The sequence below is a fragment of the Symphodus melops genome (genome assembly GCF_947650265.1).
Source record: "Symphodus melops genome assembly, chromosome: 2".
NCBI lineage: Eukaryota > Metazoa > Chordata > Actinopteri > Labriformes > Labridae > Symphodus > Symphodus melops.
In genome coordinates, this window is record NC_136692.1 from 6,297,132 (window position 1) to 6,317,670 (window position 20,539).

At 39.0% G+C, this 20,539-nt stretch overlaps 3 protein-coding genes across 3 annotated transcripts; 1 reads left to right on the forward strand and 2 right to left on the reverse strand.

Moving 5' to 3' along the window:
• Window positions 1-1,978: 1,978 nt before the first annotated feature.
• cdk2ap2 (cyclin dependent kinase 2 associated protein 2) lies at window positions 1,979-9,664 on the forward strand. Its single transcript, XM_079337540.1, has 5 exons — window positions 1,979-2,061; window positions 3,762-3,917; window positions 4,288-4,379; window positions 5,632-5,752; window positions 8,933-9,664. The coding sequence occupies exons 2-5, from the start codon at window positions 3,863-3,865 to the stop codon at window positions 8,998-9,000; spliced, it is 336 nt and encodes a 111-aa protein (XP_079193666.1). The 5' UTR covers window positions 1,979-2,061; window positions 3,762-3,862; the 3' UTR covers window positions 9,001-9,664.
• Window positions 9,665-10,363: 699 nt separating this feature from the next.
• Window positions 10,364-16,024, reverse strand: aip (aryl hydrocarbon receptor interacting protein). The gene is made up of 7 exons (XM_079338540.1): window positions 15,871-16,024; window positions 15,146-15,328; window positions 14,506-14,694; window positions 12,961-13,137; window positions 12,721-12,862; window positions 11,543-11,763; window positions 10,364-11,423 (listed from the first exon to the last, which is right to left on the reverse strand). Exons 1-7 carry the CDS (start codon window positions 15,967-15,969, stop codon window positions 11,418-11,420), a joined length of 1,017 nt encoding a protein of 338 aa, XP_079194666.1. The 5' UTR covers window positions 15,970-16,024; the 3' UTR covers window positions 10,364-11,417.
• A 1,500-nt stretch (window positions 16,025-17,524) lies between these two features.
• LOC306819991 (5-hydroxytryptamine receptor 4) lies at window positions 17,525-19,916 on the reverse strand (the record flags this gene model as incomplete). Its single annotated transcript, XM_079337617.1, has 2 exons — window positions 19,867-19,916; window positions 17,525-18,614 (listed from the first exon to the last, which is right to left on the reverse strand). The coding sequence occupies exon 2, from the start codon at window positions 18,599-18,601 to the stop codon at window positions 17,525-17,527; it is 1,077 nt and encodes a 358-aa protein (XP_079193743.1). The 5' UTR covers window positions 18,602-18,614; window positions 19,867-19,916.
• Window positions 19,917-20,539: the final 623 nt, after the last annotated feature.

Below are 20,539 nucleotides of genomic sequence, written 5' to 3' on the forward strand. Positions count from 1 at the left end.
TCTGTCTTCTTGGAAACAAGACATGTTAGTTAAGATGCAACAGCCAAAGTAGGCCTAACTACACTTTGAGAGGACAAGGAAGACACTTAAAAAGTAATTAGTTTGTAAAACTCCAACAGCAATCTGTCAAAACAGTTCAAATTTAAATGATATGTATTTGTATACATTCTCTTGTGCCACTAATGTGACACAGTTATTAAAACAGACGTGTAAGGGGAAGATTGAAATAGTTTAATTTAAAAACATAATAATAATAATATAAAAATGGTTTGGCTGTTAGTCAGATTGTCAGTTTCCTTCCATCAACAAACATATCATGCATTTGACTCGAACTGGCTAAAATATGTCAGAAAAGGGCAAGAAAGGTCTTTCAAACCGGTCGAACCAATGATGAATGAATTATACTAATATTGATGCACAATGATGATATTGTGCATCAATATTAGTATAATTGTGATAAGAAGTAGGGAGGTGATTCGCGAAAACATTTGGGAATAGAGAAAAAAAAAAAAAAAATTGTGTTCATTTCTTTTCCACTGTCTAATACACAATCTCTACAATCACCACATTAGACAGAAAATGCAAAATACAAAACTAAACAAGATCAAATCATGATAGATGTGAACACCTGATTACAACAAAATATGTCAGCATACTTGGAGCAGGGATGTGACATAATAGGAGAATGAACAATAAAACCAGTGCACAATGTAAAGTCTTGCTGACTGAACTTTTGCTAGAGCTATATTTTAACAGTGTTTCTGTATTGTACAGGGAGGACAGGTGTGATGTGTTTTTTGTTTACTAGAAGTTACTAGATTCTTAGTGTCTGACTACTGTATGTTTGCTGTGTGTCATTACAGCACCAGATAACCCAAATAAACATTGACTATCTCAATTTTTGGAATCAGTCGTTTGCACTGCATGAAACATGACTTTTTTTTATTCAACATTTTTTATTGCTTTTCAAACAGGCAATAACAAAGACAGAAACAAAACATTAAACAAAAAAAAACAAGAAGAAAAAAAACTAAATTGAAACAAAATTATCACAATGACATTCAAGATAATAGTGCACACACTGTTTCCCCAAGGTAAATAGATCTGATCAATGTTAAAATTAATCAAATGACAAAGTTGACCTCTTAAGTTACAGGGACTGATAGCCAAGCAATGAAAGGGCCCCACGTAAACATATACTGATCCAGCTTGTCCAACAGAGAATATGTTATTCTCTCATAAGAAGCTAATTGAGCCACAGTTGTGGCGAGACAAGTGTTTTTTTTTAGGTCAAACACAGAACATTTTCCTCTCTCATATTTGACTCAAATTCATATTCAGACTTGACATCCCTTTTGCAAAACAACATTGTGATGGACTCTAGCTGAGCAAGGTTACTTGATGGTTTGTTTGAGGTTGGAGATCAGTTTAAAAAAAATAACACCATCTATGACCAATAATTTCTCCTGGTACACACTATAAAGTAACACATTAAATATGAAAAGAAAAATACTTACTTTTTTTGGTGTTACTCCTAAGTAGACTAACACATTCATATGTTCTGTTTTTTATTGCTGAAGACTGATAGGATTACAAAAAAAAACCCAAAACAGCATCTTCAAAATCATTCATGAAACAATTTTATATATAGGAGAAATTTCTAACTTTCAGAGTTAATTGTTTGAACCATGCTGACACATTGACTAACATTATCTATTGCTGTGTTTTTGTTTACAAGCGTCGATCATATGATTGCCGTCAAATTCAATTTTGTTTTTTAATGAACGAAATTAAAGACGCTCTTTCTTCCAAGTGATTGACCAAAGATATGGTACTGAGTTTATATGAACATGACATACATGCCGCTGTATACTTATTTATTACTTACTAATGATCACAGGGGCGTTCTGAACAGATGTCATAGGTTACTACATTATCCAATCATATCGCTGTAAAAGAAGTACACTACGCGTTTTCCTCTGCGCAGCCGCAGACTGACAAACAGGAAAAGCCAGCCAGTTCTTTCCTTTCCACAGAGGATATTAAAATCTCCTTACAAAGGTAAAAAAAAAGCCCAACACTTTTTAAAATTCGTCCACTGTCTTCTGAATGGTCGACAACATCACTGTCTGTTTGTAGAATAATATCACGGTATCGTATTTTATTTTTATTTTTGCCTTCTACTTCTGTTGTTATGCTAACCGGCGAAAGCTAGCTCGTCTAGCTAGGTCAGTCACCTTCCTGTTCAGCTAACGTCGTTGTTTCAGTCTGCACCTTTAACTCGGACAGACCCTTGTTTGAAATCCAAACACTGACAGGATTTGTGAAAATCTGCAGAAGCGCAGTGTGTCTTGTTTTATAATCTCAGTATAGTAGTAGTAGTAGTGGTAGAGTGTATATATATATATATATATATATATATATATATATATATATATATATATATATCTCACTTGTCACTTCTTTAACCTGCCATCCACTGCACATGACTTCTTCATTTTCCTGTTGAGTTCAGCCAGTTATGTAAAGTCTTCTGTATATCTTCTCTAATATTTTTCTAATTTAATTTATGTTACTATTTTATTCTGTTTTTGACTTTTTCATTGATTGAACGCCTGAATTTCCCGATTGGGGATTAATAAAGTAATATCTCATTTTATCTTATTTTATAAGCTGTCAGGTAATACATGCAGATCGTCTGATATGATAATAATGAAGTCTCACAGTAAAGGTCATCAGCAACCAAATGTAAAAGACAACTTGCACAAATATGAGAAGAAGGATTGTAGAAGTAATAATGATAATAATAGATAAACACATGCCACAATCACTTTTTTAAAACGCAAATGGTGTGAAGCACATTTAATAAAGGGACATGTAATGTTTGCTACCATGCTATTCACTATAACGTTGTGTCTTTCATAAATCCATTAGCACATTTCATCTTCAAAGACCAATACAATGTGAACTTCACATGTATAAACCATAAGAAATACAACAGGATATACACATGTGAAGGACGGGAACTGAGAGGAATTGGAAGAAGATTGTAGGTGAATGTCTTGGACAGATTTGTAAAAACACAAGAGTCATATTATTTTTAGTTGCCAGGCAGTTTGGGATTTTTTAACACAAGAAGTTCAAGACTTTTCCTGGTTTGTTGTGTTCGTCTTTTGAAACCATCTCGTCGAAAGTCCTAAAAAAAGTGATACTTCTTCATGCGAGGGAATTGTTTGATAAAAGTCTGCAGCTTTATGTGCAAGCCAGGCTGATGGTCTGAGGTGAAATGCAATTACAAGGACAGTTTGGATAAAGCTTAATTCACTTTAAGCTTCAATTGACTGAAGTGAACTGTGCATGCACTTGTTTGCTAACTGCGAATGTGCCAGCCATGAACCAAAAGGTATCTTTTTTTGTATTCATCATGTCACTCTATCTTTACAAAACACGTGTTCAGTGTTGCTCTGAAAGAAATGAATACAGTTTAATGTTTCATACACATTTATAAGTGACTGATGTATGGCCATGACTAAAAAAAACTGCAAACTTTCCATGGTGTTGACAAAATGTTTGTTGTGCTTTCCAATTAATCGTCTGAATCTCATATTTATATTGAAGAGAAATCGTGGCGGTTGCCTCTCTCAGATTGCTTCTGCATATTGATGTACTGGAACCTGCGTGTGACAACAATTTAGCCAATTTGCTTGAGTTTAAAAATGGAATGAGATGAGCACTATTGTGTGTTTTGTCTTTTGAATCAGCTCTTAGGAGCTCAAAACCACCAGTAAAGCTGTATAAGCACCGGGTTGACGGGACCGAAGGAAGTGGCGCGTCGTACGGGGAGCTGCCTGCTGACATCGCCATGAGTTACAAACCCATTGCTCCTGCGCCTTCTGGCTCCAACCATACACCTCCAGGTTTGATCCCAACGCAGCCTGAACACTGAACATGCTGATGTTTCTCTAAGTTATAAAACGCTGAACACCAGGGCCTTGGAGTTTACGTCAAACACTCAACAAATACTTACTTTACAATACAATACTTTGATGGAAGCTAAACTAATAGTGAAACATAAAATAATCTGCACATTTACTGTGGACACAGTAAGAGCCCTGGTACAGAACTCAAACAAAGTTTTTTCTTTTTTCCATTTTTAAACAAACAACAAACTCGCTCAATCTTCTGTGTATCAGAGAACTTTACAGGGACAGACGTCTGCAGTGTTTGAGGAGGCAGGTTTTCACCCTGTGTTATAATCTGTTACATCTATCTTCCTCTTCTGTCCAGGCTCTTCTGTGCCGTCCCCATCTCTACCCTCGTCTTCAAACTTTCGGCCGGCTTTCAGCGACTTTGGTCCGCCCTCCATGGGATTTGTTCAGGTATGTCTGCTGTACATAGGCTTACCTCACGTACAGTCGGTTAGCTCAGAGACTTTTTCTCTCACTCACACTGGCAAAGCCGTACCTTGCTTAAACATGATTGTCCCCCCCCCTCCCCATTCCCCCCGCTGGCCTGCACTCACACTTCTCCAGGACTAACCGGGCCTGAGCACGGTCGGTTACCATTGTACTCAACGTTGTAATACAACACATGTATTGCTTTACGTGATCTTGAAGCGTGCTTCAGGCAAATTCGAGAAAAATAATTAAATAAAGGCGCGCGTGATTGGGTCTGCACATCGGAGAACAAAACAGAGAACATGACAGAGAGCACTGACTTTGTGGCTTATTATTATTATTATTATTATTATTATTATTTTTGGGGCTTTTCGTGCCTTCATTGTAGAGACAGGACAGTGGACAGAAAAGAGAGAGAGACGGGGGAATAACACGCGGATAAGAGCCACAGGTCAGACCTGAACCCGGGCCGCCCGCCTGGAGGGACCACAGCTTCCTCAAGTCATTTTAGTCAGATACAGCCACAACACTGTCAACGCTGTGTACCCACCTGCTTGTAGTCGTGCATAAACTGTACCTGTAACTGTAGTGGGAGTGCATCTACAAACAGCTTCACTCTGCTCTTTTCTACACAGACACACTTTTGTCTATTTTTTTTCCCCCTTTGACATTCATCATCATCATCATCATCATCATCATCAGTTCTTTTAATAAAGATGCTAAAATAACCTTTATCGCGTTTGGAAAATGTCTCTCTATTTTTCATCTCTATGATCAGCGTGTGTAGTGGCCTAATGTTGGTGACATAGCGTACTGCAATGATATTCCTAATAAAATAATAGTGAAGGATAACAGCAGCAGCAAGCAGCCGCACAAAAGAATAATTCAAAGTACGGCATAGAAATCTGCAATTTGAACATAAGACATCACACGGTGCATTTACAGGAGCAGTGTTGCAGCAGGCTCTCGCTCGCACATGGCGGGAAGCACATCTACATTCACGTCGGAAAGCAAATATTTTCTGGGGGACTTTTTTCTGTGAGGGGGTCTCGAAGGAAATCTCCTGAGTTTCATTTTCATTTTTAAAAGTGAAAATTCTCTGGCCGTGTTTCCCTTTATATTTGACATCACATTATTATTTAGAAAGAGTCTACACCTGGCATTGTCCTGTCCTTACATGTGATGTTCATTCCCAGGTGAATAATGTTTTCTTTATTCTCTTTATGATTAACAGCCTGTCAAAGTGTCTCAAGGGTCCACCTACAGCGAGCTTCTCTCCGTCATCGAGGAGATGAGCCGCGAGATCAGGCCAACATACGCAGGGAGCAAGAGCGCTATGGAGAGGCTAAAGAGAGGTACATTGTTCTTGTCAAAAAAAACACCAGCTACGGTGCAGGGTGAAGTGTACGTGTGTCCTGAATAGTTAATGAAAGTGCAGATTGTGCCGTTGCCTCTGTACTTTCTGTGCTTTTGTTATGGAAATGAAGCCGCCCAGTGAGACTGATGAACCAGGTAACTGACTGATAGGAATAAAAGAACCTGCTCTGTGTTTGTTCAGGAAGGCACAAATGATTTATTCTTAATTTAATGAAATAAAACGCACATGTTTTTTTAGCTTAGCATATTTTATTCCTCTTTTCTTTTTAGTTGTTCAGAGCTGTCATTACAGGTGAAGGTCTTTTTTCTCATTCTTAGTCATTGTCTTTAATCTGCCTGTCTTTGTCGGCTTTATCTCTGTCTACTGCAATAATCAGTTTGTATGTCTATTTCACATGTAAATGAATTCCTAAACCTAACTAGTGACGAGGTCTGTAAATTAGCCAGGGTTAGAGGTCTGTAAAGCAAGCGGCCACCTGTGGTCTTGACAAATGAAGCCAATGCAGACATTCAAAATCCGGGTGTTTGCTTGAGGCTGGCTCCAGAAACACCAGGAAGTCACGTGGCCCCGTTTATACAGCAGATACGAACACGTTTACAGCCTGGTTGAAAAATGAAAGAGGTCTGATGAGTTATTGTCCTCACAGACTCACACTGTGCGTCTTGATTTTTATAAAGAAACGTTATTCATAGTTTAGTTGAGTAGCTGACATGATTGACAGGCGGGTGCAATGTTGCGGTTCTTCAAGAGCAGGGGTGCTCACACTTTTTCGGCATGGGAGCTACTTTTAAAATGACCAAGTCAAAATGATCTACCATGCAAAACATCTCTTTATTTAGAATGTAGCTCTTTAACTGCATATTAAGTGTTTGGAATAGGTTAAGGTGAGAGACAGAGACTCTGGCCTTTGTAGCTGTGTCCTGGTCTTTGAATGTATACTCGGTCCTGGTCTTTGAATGTATACTAGGTCCTGGTCTTTGAATGTATACTAGGTCCTGGTCTTTGAATGTATACTCGGTCCTGGTCTTTGAACGTATACTCGGTCCTGGTCTTTGAACGTATACTCGGTCCTGGTCTTTGAACGTATACTAGGTCCTGGTCTTTGAACGTATACTAGGTCCTGGTCTTTGAACGTATACTCGGTCCTGGTCTTTGAATGTATACTCGGTCCTGGTCTTTGAATGTATACTCGGTCCTGGTCTTTGAATGTATACTCGGTCCTGGTCTTTGAACGTATACTAGGTCCTGGTCTTTGAACGTATACTAGGTCCTGGTCTTTGAACGTATACTCGGTCCTGGTCTTTGAATGTATACTAGGTCCTGGTCTTTGAATGTATACTAGGTCCTGGTCTTTTTTATGTAGCTGGGTCCTGGGCTGATAATGGGCTTACAGCTCCTGGACCTGACTCAACGATGAATCGTTGAGTCATCGCTGGTTCCTTCTCCTGCTCTTTCTCTCTCCTCTCCTCCTGTCTTCTGTCCCTTCAACCTCTTCATCTCTCTCTCCTGTCTCCTCCTCTATTGAATTTTTAAAATCAAAAGTCCAATTATACTACTTCCTATAACTGTAATGCCATGTTTAGTCACAATATTACTTATCCATCCAAATAATATTATTGATGGATAATTCATACTGTGACTGAACAAGGCCTTTAAATGATTGCATTTCCTTTCATTATTCAGCCTAGGCTTCATTTACATCTCTGTTTCATCTTTGGCTCGTTCACTATGTTTTTCATCCTCTTAGTTTATTACAGTTCTCACCTTTCCTCCTCTTTGCCTCATCATCCTCTGCTGTTCTTGCTGCAACAAATGATAACTTGATTGATGCTGCCTCTTAACACTACGTTACATCTTTGCTCCGATTCGTCTAACTGTCGTTCTAAAAATAAACTTGCAATCACGTTGTCACTGTGCTTACTTTTGGTTTTAATGAAACGAAACTTAAGAGAAAAACACCGAGGCGTGGAGCGCCAAGCCCTTTTTTTCCTCTCCATAGTGAGGATGGACGATAGGCTGACGTCTACTTTTTATAATGCTGTACGATCTACCCACACTGCCTTTGCGATCGACTGGTAGATCATGATCTACGTGTTGGGCACCCCTGGTCAAGAGGCTTAAAACCCACCTCAGCTCTCTGCCTGTCGTTAGGTTGACCGATATCAAATTAAACAAACCTTTGAAATGTGAGACTCTAATAATTCAAAGTAGAGCACAGTTATTCTGTTCTGTTATTTAGGGACATCCGTTGTATTTGAATAACTGTTGTTGGTTTGTTTTACCAGATTGTTTTTGACACATTCAGGCTCTAATTTCATTTCATATAAATGAAATATACTTCTGCACACAGGAGTGTAAGTGTCCATGCATAACCCACAAAATATCAAAAACATCAAATATTTCAGTAAACTCTTTGTAGTCTAACGATTCTTTACCCAGCTGGTGAGGAAAAGAGTTCTCACTTCTTGGCAGCGTTTCCCACAGCTCTTTATTTCTGAAGCATTAACAGCAGGCGCCCTCCGCCTTACTTCAATCGAAAAAGAACCAGATGAATTAGAGTCCTCTTTTGTCTCAATGAGAGCTCCAACAGCTGCTCCTGATGCTGTTTGAAAACCAACTTGCGTCACCGAGCGCGTGATCTGCAGATCCTTCACAGTGCAAACAGGAAGTCAATTCATTCTATGATGATCTGGTGTCACATGATATCTTCACAGTCTTTCTCACAGAACCATGTTTGAGAGTCTTCCTGTTTCATTGTATGTGTGGTTACTTAGTTTAAAACGCGACTGTATTTATCACACAGGTTTCAGCTGGTGGCTTAAAATAACGTTTTTTTTTTCAGCTACTGTATATGTTAGAGCTGAGCAATTAAGCGTAACCGACATTCAGAAAATAATGGAAGAATCAATGTGATTATTTGCAGGGCAGTCACGTGATAAAAAAGTTCAAAAGATGTAAGCTGTGAAAAAGAAAAAAAAAAAAAAGACCTAAGACCCTGAGACCGCTCGCTTTGCCTCTAATGTTAAATTGTGGACCTGTGATCAATTTGATGTGACGCAGAAGGCAAAAAGTCCTTTCAATTATTTTTGCAATTTAGTTTAATAAATGTTAGATTGTGTTATTTAACCTCCTTGCACCTTGCTGTCGTCCCACTCAGGTATAATCCATGCTCGTGCACTGGTCAGGGAGTGTCTGGCAGAGACGGAGAGAAGCGCCCGCACATAACCTTTGCAGAAAGACCCCTTCACCTCTCTTTCCCCTGTAGAGCCTGATCTCTGAAAGGATTGTCTGTTTTACAAGCCCTTTTTTACCCCCCCCCCCCCCCCCAAACACACACACACATGCATACACACACACACACACACACACAGACACGCACCACTTTTCTCACTGGCTTTTTTATATGTGCATTATATCCTACTTGTCTCTCCACTGTTCCTGCATTCCACCACACACATTTTGTTCATTACAACCTTCCAGTGACCTGTGGTGTACACAAAATGCAGTTTGAGTAAATCTCTGGTTGTTGACCGTAGTCAAATGGATGGAAGTGTTGTAAGTGTACATTGTTCAATTATGGTAATTGACCAAGGAAGTTTTGTTTTCTCCGATGATGAAATTCATGTTCAAACTGCACCTGAGCTAATTTTTCTCTTCTTAACACGGCCGCACAGACGGTGAATATTCTTCTATCAAACTGTGCATTTTCACTATGCCCCATTTCCATTCATCCTCTTTGTTTTCGACATGTTTTGTAGAGTAAACACAATGTTTTTTCAACCCTAAAAACTCTTTACATCTCAAGTCATTTTGTTAGTAAAACAATTTTGTAAACCAGATTTTTGCAGTTCAGTATGTATATCTTAATTAAATAATTAAAAAAATAAAATGTGTTGTCCGTTTCATATGTAAAATGGGTTTTATGTTATACTTGTCTTGGTTCACCTAATGATTTTGTCTGGGAATGTGGCAGAGACCGAAGTGGACTCCTGCAACAGGAGTTCTAAGAAACCACTGTGTGGAGATATGAAATAAATAAACTGAATCTTTTTAGAAACCCACTGGGACAGTAACCAGAGATAATCAATACTTAAAATCTGTTTGACAGCAACAAATACCTGAAGGTGTAATATGTATTATTTTTAGTCTAAAACATCTCAATTTTAAATGTCTAAACCTGTCATTTTTTATTTGAGTACTTACAGTAGCTCAAATATTTTCTATAGTAATCGAAGCCAGAGAAATACGTAATTTGATATAGTTGTAACTGGACATTTCTTTGTGACAGACGTGTTTATCGTTGGCATATAAACAAATGTTTATTCAAAAAGTGCTTCTGAATGCTGCATGTGCTGCTGTGATAAAGACGTATTGTGAAGTGTACTTGGAATACATCGTTGGTAAACGTTTCAGCCGTTCATCTTCACTACGGTCAACTGGGAGTTAGCTTACACTGGTGGTGTTAGGGTGGAGAAACAAAGAGAATCACTCCCATTATTCCCTGCCTATTCTTTTGATTGAGAGTCCTGTGGCGGCGGAATTTACATACGACTTTTAAAACAATAAATTACAAATAGAACAATACAAATCTGGGGATAAACATTTATTTTCAATAACATAATCACAACATAGATTCAGGTAGCTCTGCTGCACTTATGAAGTCACAAGAGCTTCTTAGCGTCTCGCTGAGGGCTTTACAGAACCAAGAACACAACTGAAGTATAACATGTACGAAGGTGGTACAGATGAGAAAGCAAAGCAACACAAGACCCTGTGTGTTATAAAGTGATTGTCACAGTCAGCTCTGCGTCCCCAGGAGGAGATAATGGTCTACCGTGTACTCCAGGGCCACCAATGTGACCCGAGAATCGAAAAAAGGGAGTCTAATGATTCAAAGCAGAGGTTTGTGATGTCCCTTGTGCAAAAACAAACACCTTTTTTTCTCAGTTCTAGGCATTTCTTACTGCTTTTTTTTTGGCTTACAGTTACAATCTAACACCTGTGCACGCTGACAGAGAAAGTGGAACAAAAGAAATGCTATAACTACTCATTTAAATACATTAAATTGATGTTTGCGAATTGCTAAGTTGCTTTAAAATGACTTCCCAAACAGCAGATACATCATTCATATAAGAAAAAAAAAATCTTACTGCAGCATTTCCTGTAAATATTGATGCCTTAGATAACATTCAATATGCAGCCTATTGCTCAGAGCAAGTTATTAAGCAACACATAACAGATTATATATATATATAAAAAAAGTAATCCAGACTTCTTGTAGACTAAAGACGGTGATACTGTAAGTGTGTTCTGCTGCTGACCAGGACGGACATCAGACTTCTCTGGGACGTATGACTGTCTTTAAAGTCAAACTGATGATGTCAGCAATCGATTGGGAAATTAACATTTTAAGAGAAGGACTTAGATAAATAAAGCAGACAAACAGGATTGGTACAATAAGTGTGACCTGCTTGTGCACTTGTGTGGGGAGCCTGACGGTGTGTGAGGAGGGTTCTGCTGGGTGTCAGGGTGTTCGGCTTGGGTAAAACTAGAACAGCGGCAATGTCCACTGTCTGTCTGTCTCTCTCTCTCCTTCATCTTGAAATTACCAGACATTCTCTTGTTCCAAACCACTGAGAGATTCAACCCTGTGAAGAGGAAGAACAGACATTTCTTACACTTCAGAGTATTTTCTGTAGGACAAAACAGTGTCAAGAAAAACACCTGGGTGAGGTAGAGATAAGAGCAAAAACAAAAGGAGACTGACTGTGGTGGCAGTGGCAGGTGTGTTGAATAGGCCTTTGTAGCGACCCTTTTCCTCCTTCTCTTTGGAGCGGATCCTCTCCTCCATGGCCCTCAGCTCCTTGGCGACAGATGGTTCCAGAGACGAGTCTAGCTCCAACACCTTAGCGAAGTCGGCCCGGGCCTCTGTCTCGTTCCACACTGCAGCGTGGGCCTTCGCTCGCTTGTAGAAGGCCTTCACATTGTCTGAAGGAAGAAAAAAAAAGAGCAGAGGAATTAAATTAAAGCTTTTGTACACTTAGAAATGAACGTGTGATTGATAGATTTGAGAAAAGTCAATGACCTGGTGATCGACTTCACACCATGCACAACGAGAACACTAAGTTGTAGAATATGCTAGGTTGATGATAAAATGATAAATAGTTTATGTAAAGAAAGTCTGTAAATGTCTCTTAAGCTGTTGTCACACATACTCCTTAAAAGATCAAGGTCATTTCGGGAAGATAAAAACACAGTGTACTGAAAACACTGTTAGATGTAGAGTTTAGCTATATCATTTTATTCTTATTTTTTTATCCGTTTCATATATATGTGTCCCTGTTTTTGTAAGTGTAAACTTGTGAGCGTCTCGTTTTTATCTGGAGACGCTTGCTCTTTTTTTGAAAAGAGCAAAAAGGACCGCTAAAGGAGAATCAGAAAACACTCGGGGAAGAGAGTGTGGGATGACATGCAGCGTAAGGCAGGTCACATGATGAGGACTCTGTGACGCTGTGTGCGTGGGACATACAACATGCAGTGACTGCAAGGCTATCCAGTGCCACGACGTTTTTGTGTTTATTCTTTTTGGAGACTTCCACAGAAAACTCTTTGGCGGCTGCAGAAGACTTGGCACCTCGACACCTGGCACTAATGGTTTCTTCTTCTTCTTCTGTTAATAATTAGTGGTTAGCAAACAGCTTTGTACACTCCAGCCAGCCATACATCCATACAGCCATTAATGCTGGCTACAGTAAACAATAGAGACTTTAACAGTGATCTAATTCACGTCTGTTAATTATGTCTCAAATGTTTCAACAGTGTTTGTTGTTGATCTGCTTGTTGTGTATTCTGATTGGATCGTGTATATTGTTTGTTCTGTATATTAATTGATGAAATGGCAAATGAGTTTTCCTATCAGTGATTAATAGAAGCTCAAAGCCCTACCCTCATATTTGAAGACCAAAGACGTGCAGTGTTCGATGACTTCGTAGTACTGGCCCTGTAGCAGCTTGCACTGGCAGTAGTTAAGGAGCAGTGGCGTGATCATGTTGTCCAACTTTACCCACACTTCATCTCCAGGATGCTCCTACCAGGGCAGACAAAAGTCACAGAGTTTGTTTTTTGTTGTTTTCTTACAAACTAAAACATAGATTTGTGTTGTCTTGTATTAATATGAGACTTTACTTTCATTTGGAGATTTTTCAAGCAGGCAATGCCATTGTAATACTTCTCGGAGGCTTCCTTAATCTGGCCCTGTTTGAAAAGCGCGTTGCCCTCCTCATGGATCTGAGGTACAAGCTCGAGTTTCTCTTCGTCTGTCATAGCCCAAACGTCGAGCTGGAAAGATCCCGGAGGCAGAACCTGAGAGGGAAAGGAAGAGGAGGAAGATCATCATCAAGTCAGGGTCAAATCACTGGATGTTGTCTTTTAGGGAGGCTTTTCACTTTGGATTATGTTTTCATATTGGACTACTTTACAGTGTGTTCCCTTTACTCAAGCCTGAGTGCCGGGAATGATGTCACACCTGAATAAACCGCGTCCCAGCATAGGCAACATGGACGTGATGTAAAGACTGATCGTGAGGCATTTAATAATCTATTCAAAAGTGTGAAGGTTCACATCTGTACTCTGAAAAAGGAATCGCAGTAATATTGTGAGCGTCAGCAGCTGGAGAGCAGAGGCTGTTGGTTGTAACAAGCAGGCGTCATTGTGGCAGCTGCGAAGCCTAACCCTCCTAACAAGCGGGTTTGAGACCTGTGTTGGTGTTTTTATAAAAAATAAAAATAAAAATAAAAAAATTAAAAGAATCTTTCCGTCATCTCATAATTCTTCTCGAGTCTTATTTTGTAAAATAAAACGAGAGAATCGTAGATATCGTGAACTCAGTGTTGTGTATCGGGAGTTGAGAGAATCATTACATCCCTACCTGGCAGCCATGTTGGATTTTAGCCTGGGCTACTGAAAGTTCTCCGAGATTCCAAGCCGGAATTCTGACTTCAGGGGGACGTTCCTGCTGACGTATCATTCTATCAACTTTGAATTACCCACTTCCAAGATCAAATGGAACGCATCATACTTACAGAGAAACGTTTTTCAGTATTCGTTTGCGCCAATGTCAGAATATAAACATAAGAACACCTTTTATTTAGTATAGAGAGTTGTCACGAACTTGTTTTGTCGTACAATGGTATAACGTCAAGTGGTATTTTACAGCCCAACAAGACGTCCGGAGAAGACATCTTGTGTCCACAACCCAAAGATATCAAAGTAGAGGTAAGGACTCTTGAATCATCAACATCTCTCCATTAGTGCAAGTCTATATGATCATGTTTGTGCATGTGTGTGTAACATGTTCCAAAACAGAATGAAAGGAGCGCCAGATAGTCTCGTGGTTAAGTCGCGCACCCAATGCACCAGGTTAAAGTCCTTGTTGCAGCAGCCGTAGGTTTGAATCCGACCGCCTTCCTCTGCTGCATGTCATCCCCTACTCTCTCTTCCCAACATTTCCGGTCTATCTTGAGCTTTCCTATCTAATAAAGGCAAAACCAGAAACTTTAAAAAAGTATGATACAGTCTTCTTCACAGCTCTGTTTCAGAATATTTGCCTTCGGAAAGCGATTCAAAAAAAGGGAACTTGGTATTTTGTGTACATGAAAAAAACAAAACATCAATCCACCTTCTATTTTAAAAGGGCTTTGCTTTACTTTGGGCCTCCCCCTGCCTACTCACCTGCAGCAGCTCGATAGTGAAGACGAGAGGCTGTGGGCTGGACTGAAGCTCATCCAGATCCTTGTGCCCTAGAGAGTGGTGGGAGTGGATCTGGGCAATGCCACAGCAATGTCTCTGGCCTTCCAGGGGATCTTTACCAGCACTGATGTTTCTCAGGGACTGCGACACAAGCGGGTAGAGAGCTGTGTGCTGAGGGGAGAGCAGAAATTGTCAATTGCATCTTTACTGACCAACAATATTAACAAACAAGAATTTAAAAAGTGCTTCAGGCTTCTGGCAACCAAGAAAAGCAAATCACTGGAACAAGTAAATCATAAAAATGATGTTACAATGCAGTAGAGGAAACAGAAAAGAAATGAAAAGGGACATAAAAAGCAGGCAAACAAAATAAATGAAGCAAAAAGACAGAAATGCAACAAAAACATCTTAAATAAAAGACATTTAATATAAACAGGGGAATACAGCAAGAAAAAAGTAATGAAACAAATGACAGCATACAAAGATTTAACAATAAGTTGAAGATAACTAAAAAGGTGATTAAGTAGCAAAAAGAATAACACACACAAAAGTGAGTTTAAAGAAGACATGTAAATCATGTTAGTGCATGCTGTATCTCCTCAGATAGACTGAACTCACTAACCTTGGTGTCACAGGTGAATTCTGAAATCTCGCCTTCTCTCATGGTGATCACCACTCTCTCCCAAGCGGCTAGTTTAAACTTCTTGCCGAGGATGAGCTCCATGGGTTTGCTAGAAGCCCCCATGGTCCTGGAGTCATCCAGCACCGTGCCATCACACAGGCTGGTGCGATAATGGAAAACCACCTGGTGGAACAAGGACAGCACAGCATTACACACTAATCTACAAACACAGCTAATCGTTTAAAAACAACGAGTTCGACATCATCATTGATGCAGCTGATAGCTTGTGTATCCTGGACACATAAGAGCAGTCTGCCCTAACTTTGAGCAACCCTGATCTGATTCTACTCTCGCCGAAACTTTCTAGCCAATTACAGCCATGAAATGTTGATTGACATTTTAGGCTGGCCAATCAGTCCTCAAAAACACACCCCATCCTGTCCCGCCCCCATGTATGTTTCCATCAGATGAAAAAAAAAATAGATTTGATGGGGGTACGCAACGTAATAAAAAAAGCCCCAATGAAAATCTAACGTTTTATCACCATAGATACATAAAGTATATAAACAATCAGTAATGTTTGTACATGAGCGCGATGTGTTTGTCGCTGATATCAGAGTGTAATATGTTAGCCGTTAGCATTAGCTCATATGCTTCGTCGTATTTCTGTCTGATTAAGAGACGTGGACTGAACCCTTCTCCTCGCCGACACAGCGGGCTTTTACCTTTGTTCCATTTGGAAAAGTCGACAGCTCTCCTTTACCAGGACTGATCAATTTCTTTCGTATTCCTTCATCGAGGAGTTTGCGTGCCTCCTCCTCCATCCTTGACTTGCGTTTCAGTTTCCGATTAAAAACGATGTTTGCCGAAGTCAGTCGTTCCGTGAGACGTCACTGCGTCGTCGGTGCCTGGAAAGTGTCGGAGCGCCCTCTACACGTAAAGTTACTGCGTTACAGGCTGATGAATAATTTCATTTTCTGCAACATAACACACGACGAAGACAAATCTTCAACTTCTTTTGAAGATGTTAATCAACATAAAATAGAAAGTCAAATACAAGAGGAAGAACCCCGACATAAAAATAGGCCTTGTGTCATGAAGGCTATTTTGTGGTGTTTAATTATGCTGTTTTTATTTATTTAGAAAATGCACATACAGTATCTAAGGTGCAAGGCCAAGATGTATATGGTACATTTTCTCACCTAATGTAAAGCTATTATCTTGTCTGTCTGAAACTATGTTACCTGTGTTGGTGTTTGTATTGTCCAGGACACTCTTGAAAAAGAGATTTTTAATCTCAATAAGTTTATTTTTCTTCCTGGTTAAATAAAGTTTAAAACGAAATTGCTGTGAAATTATACCAGTAGATTATAAAGCTTACTGAATTACTTTTAAAAAAAACCTTGAAGTACCTAAAAGATCCAAACCTAAACTTTTGTTTTACCATGCCACTGCTAAAATGAACTGCGGTCATTTTTAATCTTCATATTGTTATAAAGTGACTAAAACCTGCTGAAGCATGTGTTTTTTAATCCTTCTGAAACATGTACACAACTTAATATTTTTAATGGAAAAAAACATTCAAATAAATTAGTAAGAATTACTAATATACATTTGACTCCTACCATGAACATTGTGTTACATTATGTTACATTATAATCATCATCATTTTTTTTACTGATACAGAAAACGATAAAAGCACAGTAAAACACAAAACAACAAACAAAAAAACACCACTAATTTTATAAAAGAGTTTTTCCAGTGTCTCCATATGGATGACTGGTTTCACACAGAACTATGACTGGGATTTGTCATGTAATATATAATATGTAATACTTGTACATAAAGAGGTAAGTCAACTTCCTTGTATTTGCACATATAGCTTGCCAATTAAACCGATTCTGGTTCTAACTTGCACTATCACATCTTTTTTTTGTAATATCCACATAGAATCATAATAAGTCATTTTAAACTTTTGCTGATCTTTTTATACTTTGCCCACAGAAGGGTAATTTAAAGAGAAATTCAATATGCTCTAATGAGACTTACAGTATCTTGACAGCTATGAACATACATCATTTATTTCAAACATCTCAAAAGGCTGCTGGACAAAGCTGACATTAAAAGGTCTTTTACTGCCTCAAAGAGTGTACTACTAAAAGCAAAGGATTTTTTTTATTGACTTAACCGTTAAAGCGACTTCTTTATGGTTGGTTGCACTTCCCTATTTTTATAATTATTTTACATATTTATTCACACATAATTCAGTGCTTTTGAGAAAAAAGGCGTACGAGCTGTCTCAATTGTGCCGTTGAATCACAGAAATGTAGCCCTTACTTTTAAGGATTAGTTTGCATACACAAACTATTCAGACTTGTTCTATTGTTTATCTGCTCGCTCATTTGCCTCTTTCCTGGTGTGAGATAGCTCCATCCAAGGGGAGGATCCTGGCAGGCAGACCCTGCAGCCAATGAACATGAGGAAAGCCCTACGGAAGGAACGGTTGAAGAAACCATACAGGAAGGGATTAAGAGATGAGTTTATATATCCTAGCCACAAAAATATATCCCAAACAACCACCTCGGTGCTGTAGTCAATGAAGGGGTCTACAATGTTGACTGTAAAGAAGGGCATCCAGAAGAGAAGGAAAACTCCCATGATGATACCCAAAGTTTTTGCTGCCTTCCTTTCTCTCTTCATGGTGTTTCGGTGCTTTTGTTTCTTACTCGAGTCTTTGCCCACTCCAGCAGCCATCTGGCTTTCCATGGCACTGATCTGCATGGCCTGCCTTTTGGCAGCTTTAAAGATCTTCCAGTAGGCTATTAGCATGATAGCCATCGGTAAGTAAAAGGCTACCAAGGAGGCCATGACTGCGTAAACACGATTGACTAAGAACACGCAAACATCATTAGGGAGCACGATGTTAACACCTGCAATATGAAGATTAAGCATAATCGGTCCAAAGGAAATAAGCATGGGTACAGCCCAACACACAACAATAAGGAGAGTGACCCGGCAGTGGGACATCTTTAAAGAGTATACAAGAGGGTTGCAGACGGCATAGTAGCGGTCAAAGGCAATGCAGCTCAGATGGAATATGGAGGCAGTGCAGAGCATGACATCCAGGCTGGAATGAAGCCCACAAAAAAGAACACCAAAGTACCAGCATCCCTCCACAGTCCGAATCATACTGTAAGGCATCACCACCAGTCCAACAAGGCAGTCTGCCACTGCTAGGGACAAGACAAAGGAGTTTGTGGGCGACTGTAACTGCTTGAAGTAGGCAATGGACAAGACTACTAGGAAGTTCCCCACCACTGTGCAGACAATGCCAACAGAGAGGAAGGCATACAGGAAAATACGAGAGGCCTGGTTCCTCAATGTACGACAGGAGTGAAGTTCATCTTGAAGAGATGTGTTGGCATCAGCGAGCAATCCCAAGCTTCCGTTATCCATGGTTTAATCAAACCTGTCAAAACACATAAGAGAATTGAACTGTTTGATCTGATTTGCAAAAAAGAGGACTTTGCTCACACTCCTTTACATTATCTTAAAAGTTGACTAACTACCCAGAGTTGAAGAAGAACATTATATACTTTAATAAATTAAATTTTCACACTATTGAGAGCTATTGAGACAAGCTACACACTTAGGCTGAAATACAAGCACACAAACAAGAATCAAACATGCAGGAATAGAGGGATGTCAGACGCCCTATTGGGTTTGTTTTAGAGAAGATTAGGGTTCTTCTACATCATTAGTTAGTTAATTCATCATTAGGTTGTAAACTTAAGTTTGCTTCACACATGTATCACAACAAACTGTTGTTCTGAAAAGCACATTTTCTAATTTTGTTGCCATACAGTATCCAAATTGCCAGTGTATTGCTTTGATCTTGTCATGAACGCGTATTTGGATATATGTAAAAGAAAGACATATAACTGCTTTCTGTCTGTTTGAACACATCGATGGATTTTCTTGTTATAAAATGAATCGTATTAAATATCCAAAGTTCATATTGAACAGATGTTGTAGCAGTCTTGCAACAAATTTTAATGAACACCGTAGGGACTCTGCAGTGTTGATGTGAGAGTGATGAGGGGTGAAAGTTACAGTTTTTTGTTGGATCGTAGACTGGCTGAGTTAAACTGACAGAAATCCTGATAGATTACATTTTTTTTACTAGTATTAAATTAGAATTATAATAATAATAATAGTAATAAAAAGAGCATTTTCAATAATAATAACCTTCTTTAAACCATCGAAGGGTTGCTTTAAAGAAACACAACTGAACTCTTAAAGAAACCTTCAGATTTAAAATAAAAAACTAAATCAATTAATTAAACCGTTTTTTTCTGTAAAGATGCTCAAACTAAATGTATGAGATCATTTTTATGGTTAAAAGCCCACCAGCTATGTTCTTTAAATTCCGGGATTTATCAAAAGATATTTAATTCAGGTAAAATGTAAAACAAGGTTTCCATAATCAAGTCTGACTGTCTTTGTGCATTCAAAGTAAAGACTGATTGGATTTCTGAAATATTGCTGAGATGATTCAAGTAAATCAGGTATACAAGCTTTAAAGTGTACAGATCACAAACATAAATTAGTGTCAAATCAAACAAACCAGTTCTTTTAAATTCAGCTTCATTAAAAATAACTATTGTTTTAAAAACAGACTTTATCAGGCGCTATACCACAAAATGTAATCAATCGCTCACCTGTAAAGCAGACGATCCCGTGTCCTCATGTCTGCAGCATACTGCATGTGTGCGTATCTCGTTTTTTACTCAGATGGGAGGGATGGGTCTGTAAAGAATACATGCAACAATAATCACGGGCAAACAATACAGACTGCTACCAAATCCCCAGCCATCTCCACTCAAATGACTACACAAAGAGCAACCAGGATGCACACATATTGTTTTCTATTAACTCTGCCATTCTTATCTTTGAGGGTTGAATAAGAGCACATCTTCATTTAACAATCAATCAATCAATCAATTAATTTTTTATTAGTATAGCGTCAATTCATAACAGATGTTATCTCGAGACACTTTACAAAAGCAGGTAGAAGACCTTACTCTTATTCTGTTAACAATACAAAAGTGCAGGTAAACAGACCATGCTCATCATTATGTTTACAAAAAAGCAATCAAAAGACCTTGCTTATTGCTATATTACAGGAGCCCAGCTTATCACGTCATAGCATGGTAAGAAAACTTCCCCTTTAGGCAGAAACCTTCAACAGACCCGGGCTCATGGAACAGCCATCTGCTAAACTGTGCAGTGTTCGAAAATGGGATGGAGGAGATGGGACAGAATGATAGGATAGGATGGGGGGGAATGGGGGTTGGTTGTTTGGGCAGGCCATCCTCACCAAGACTAACTGTA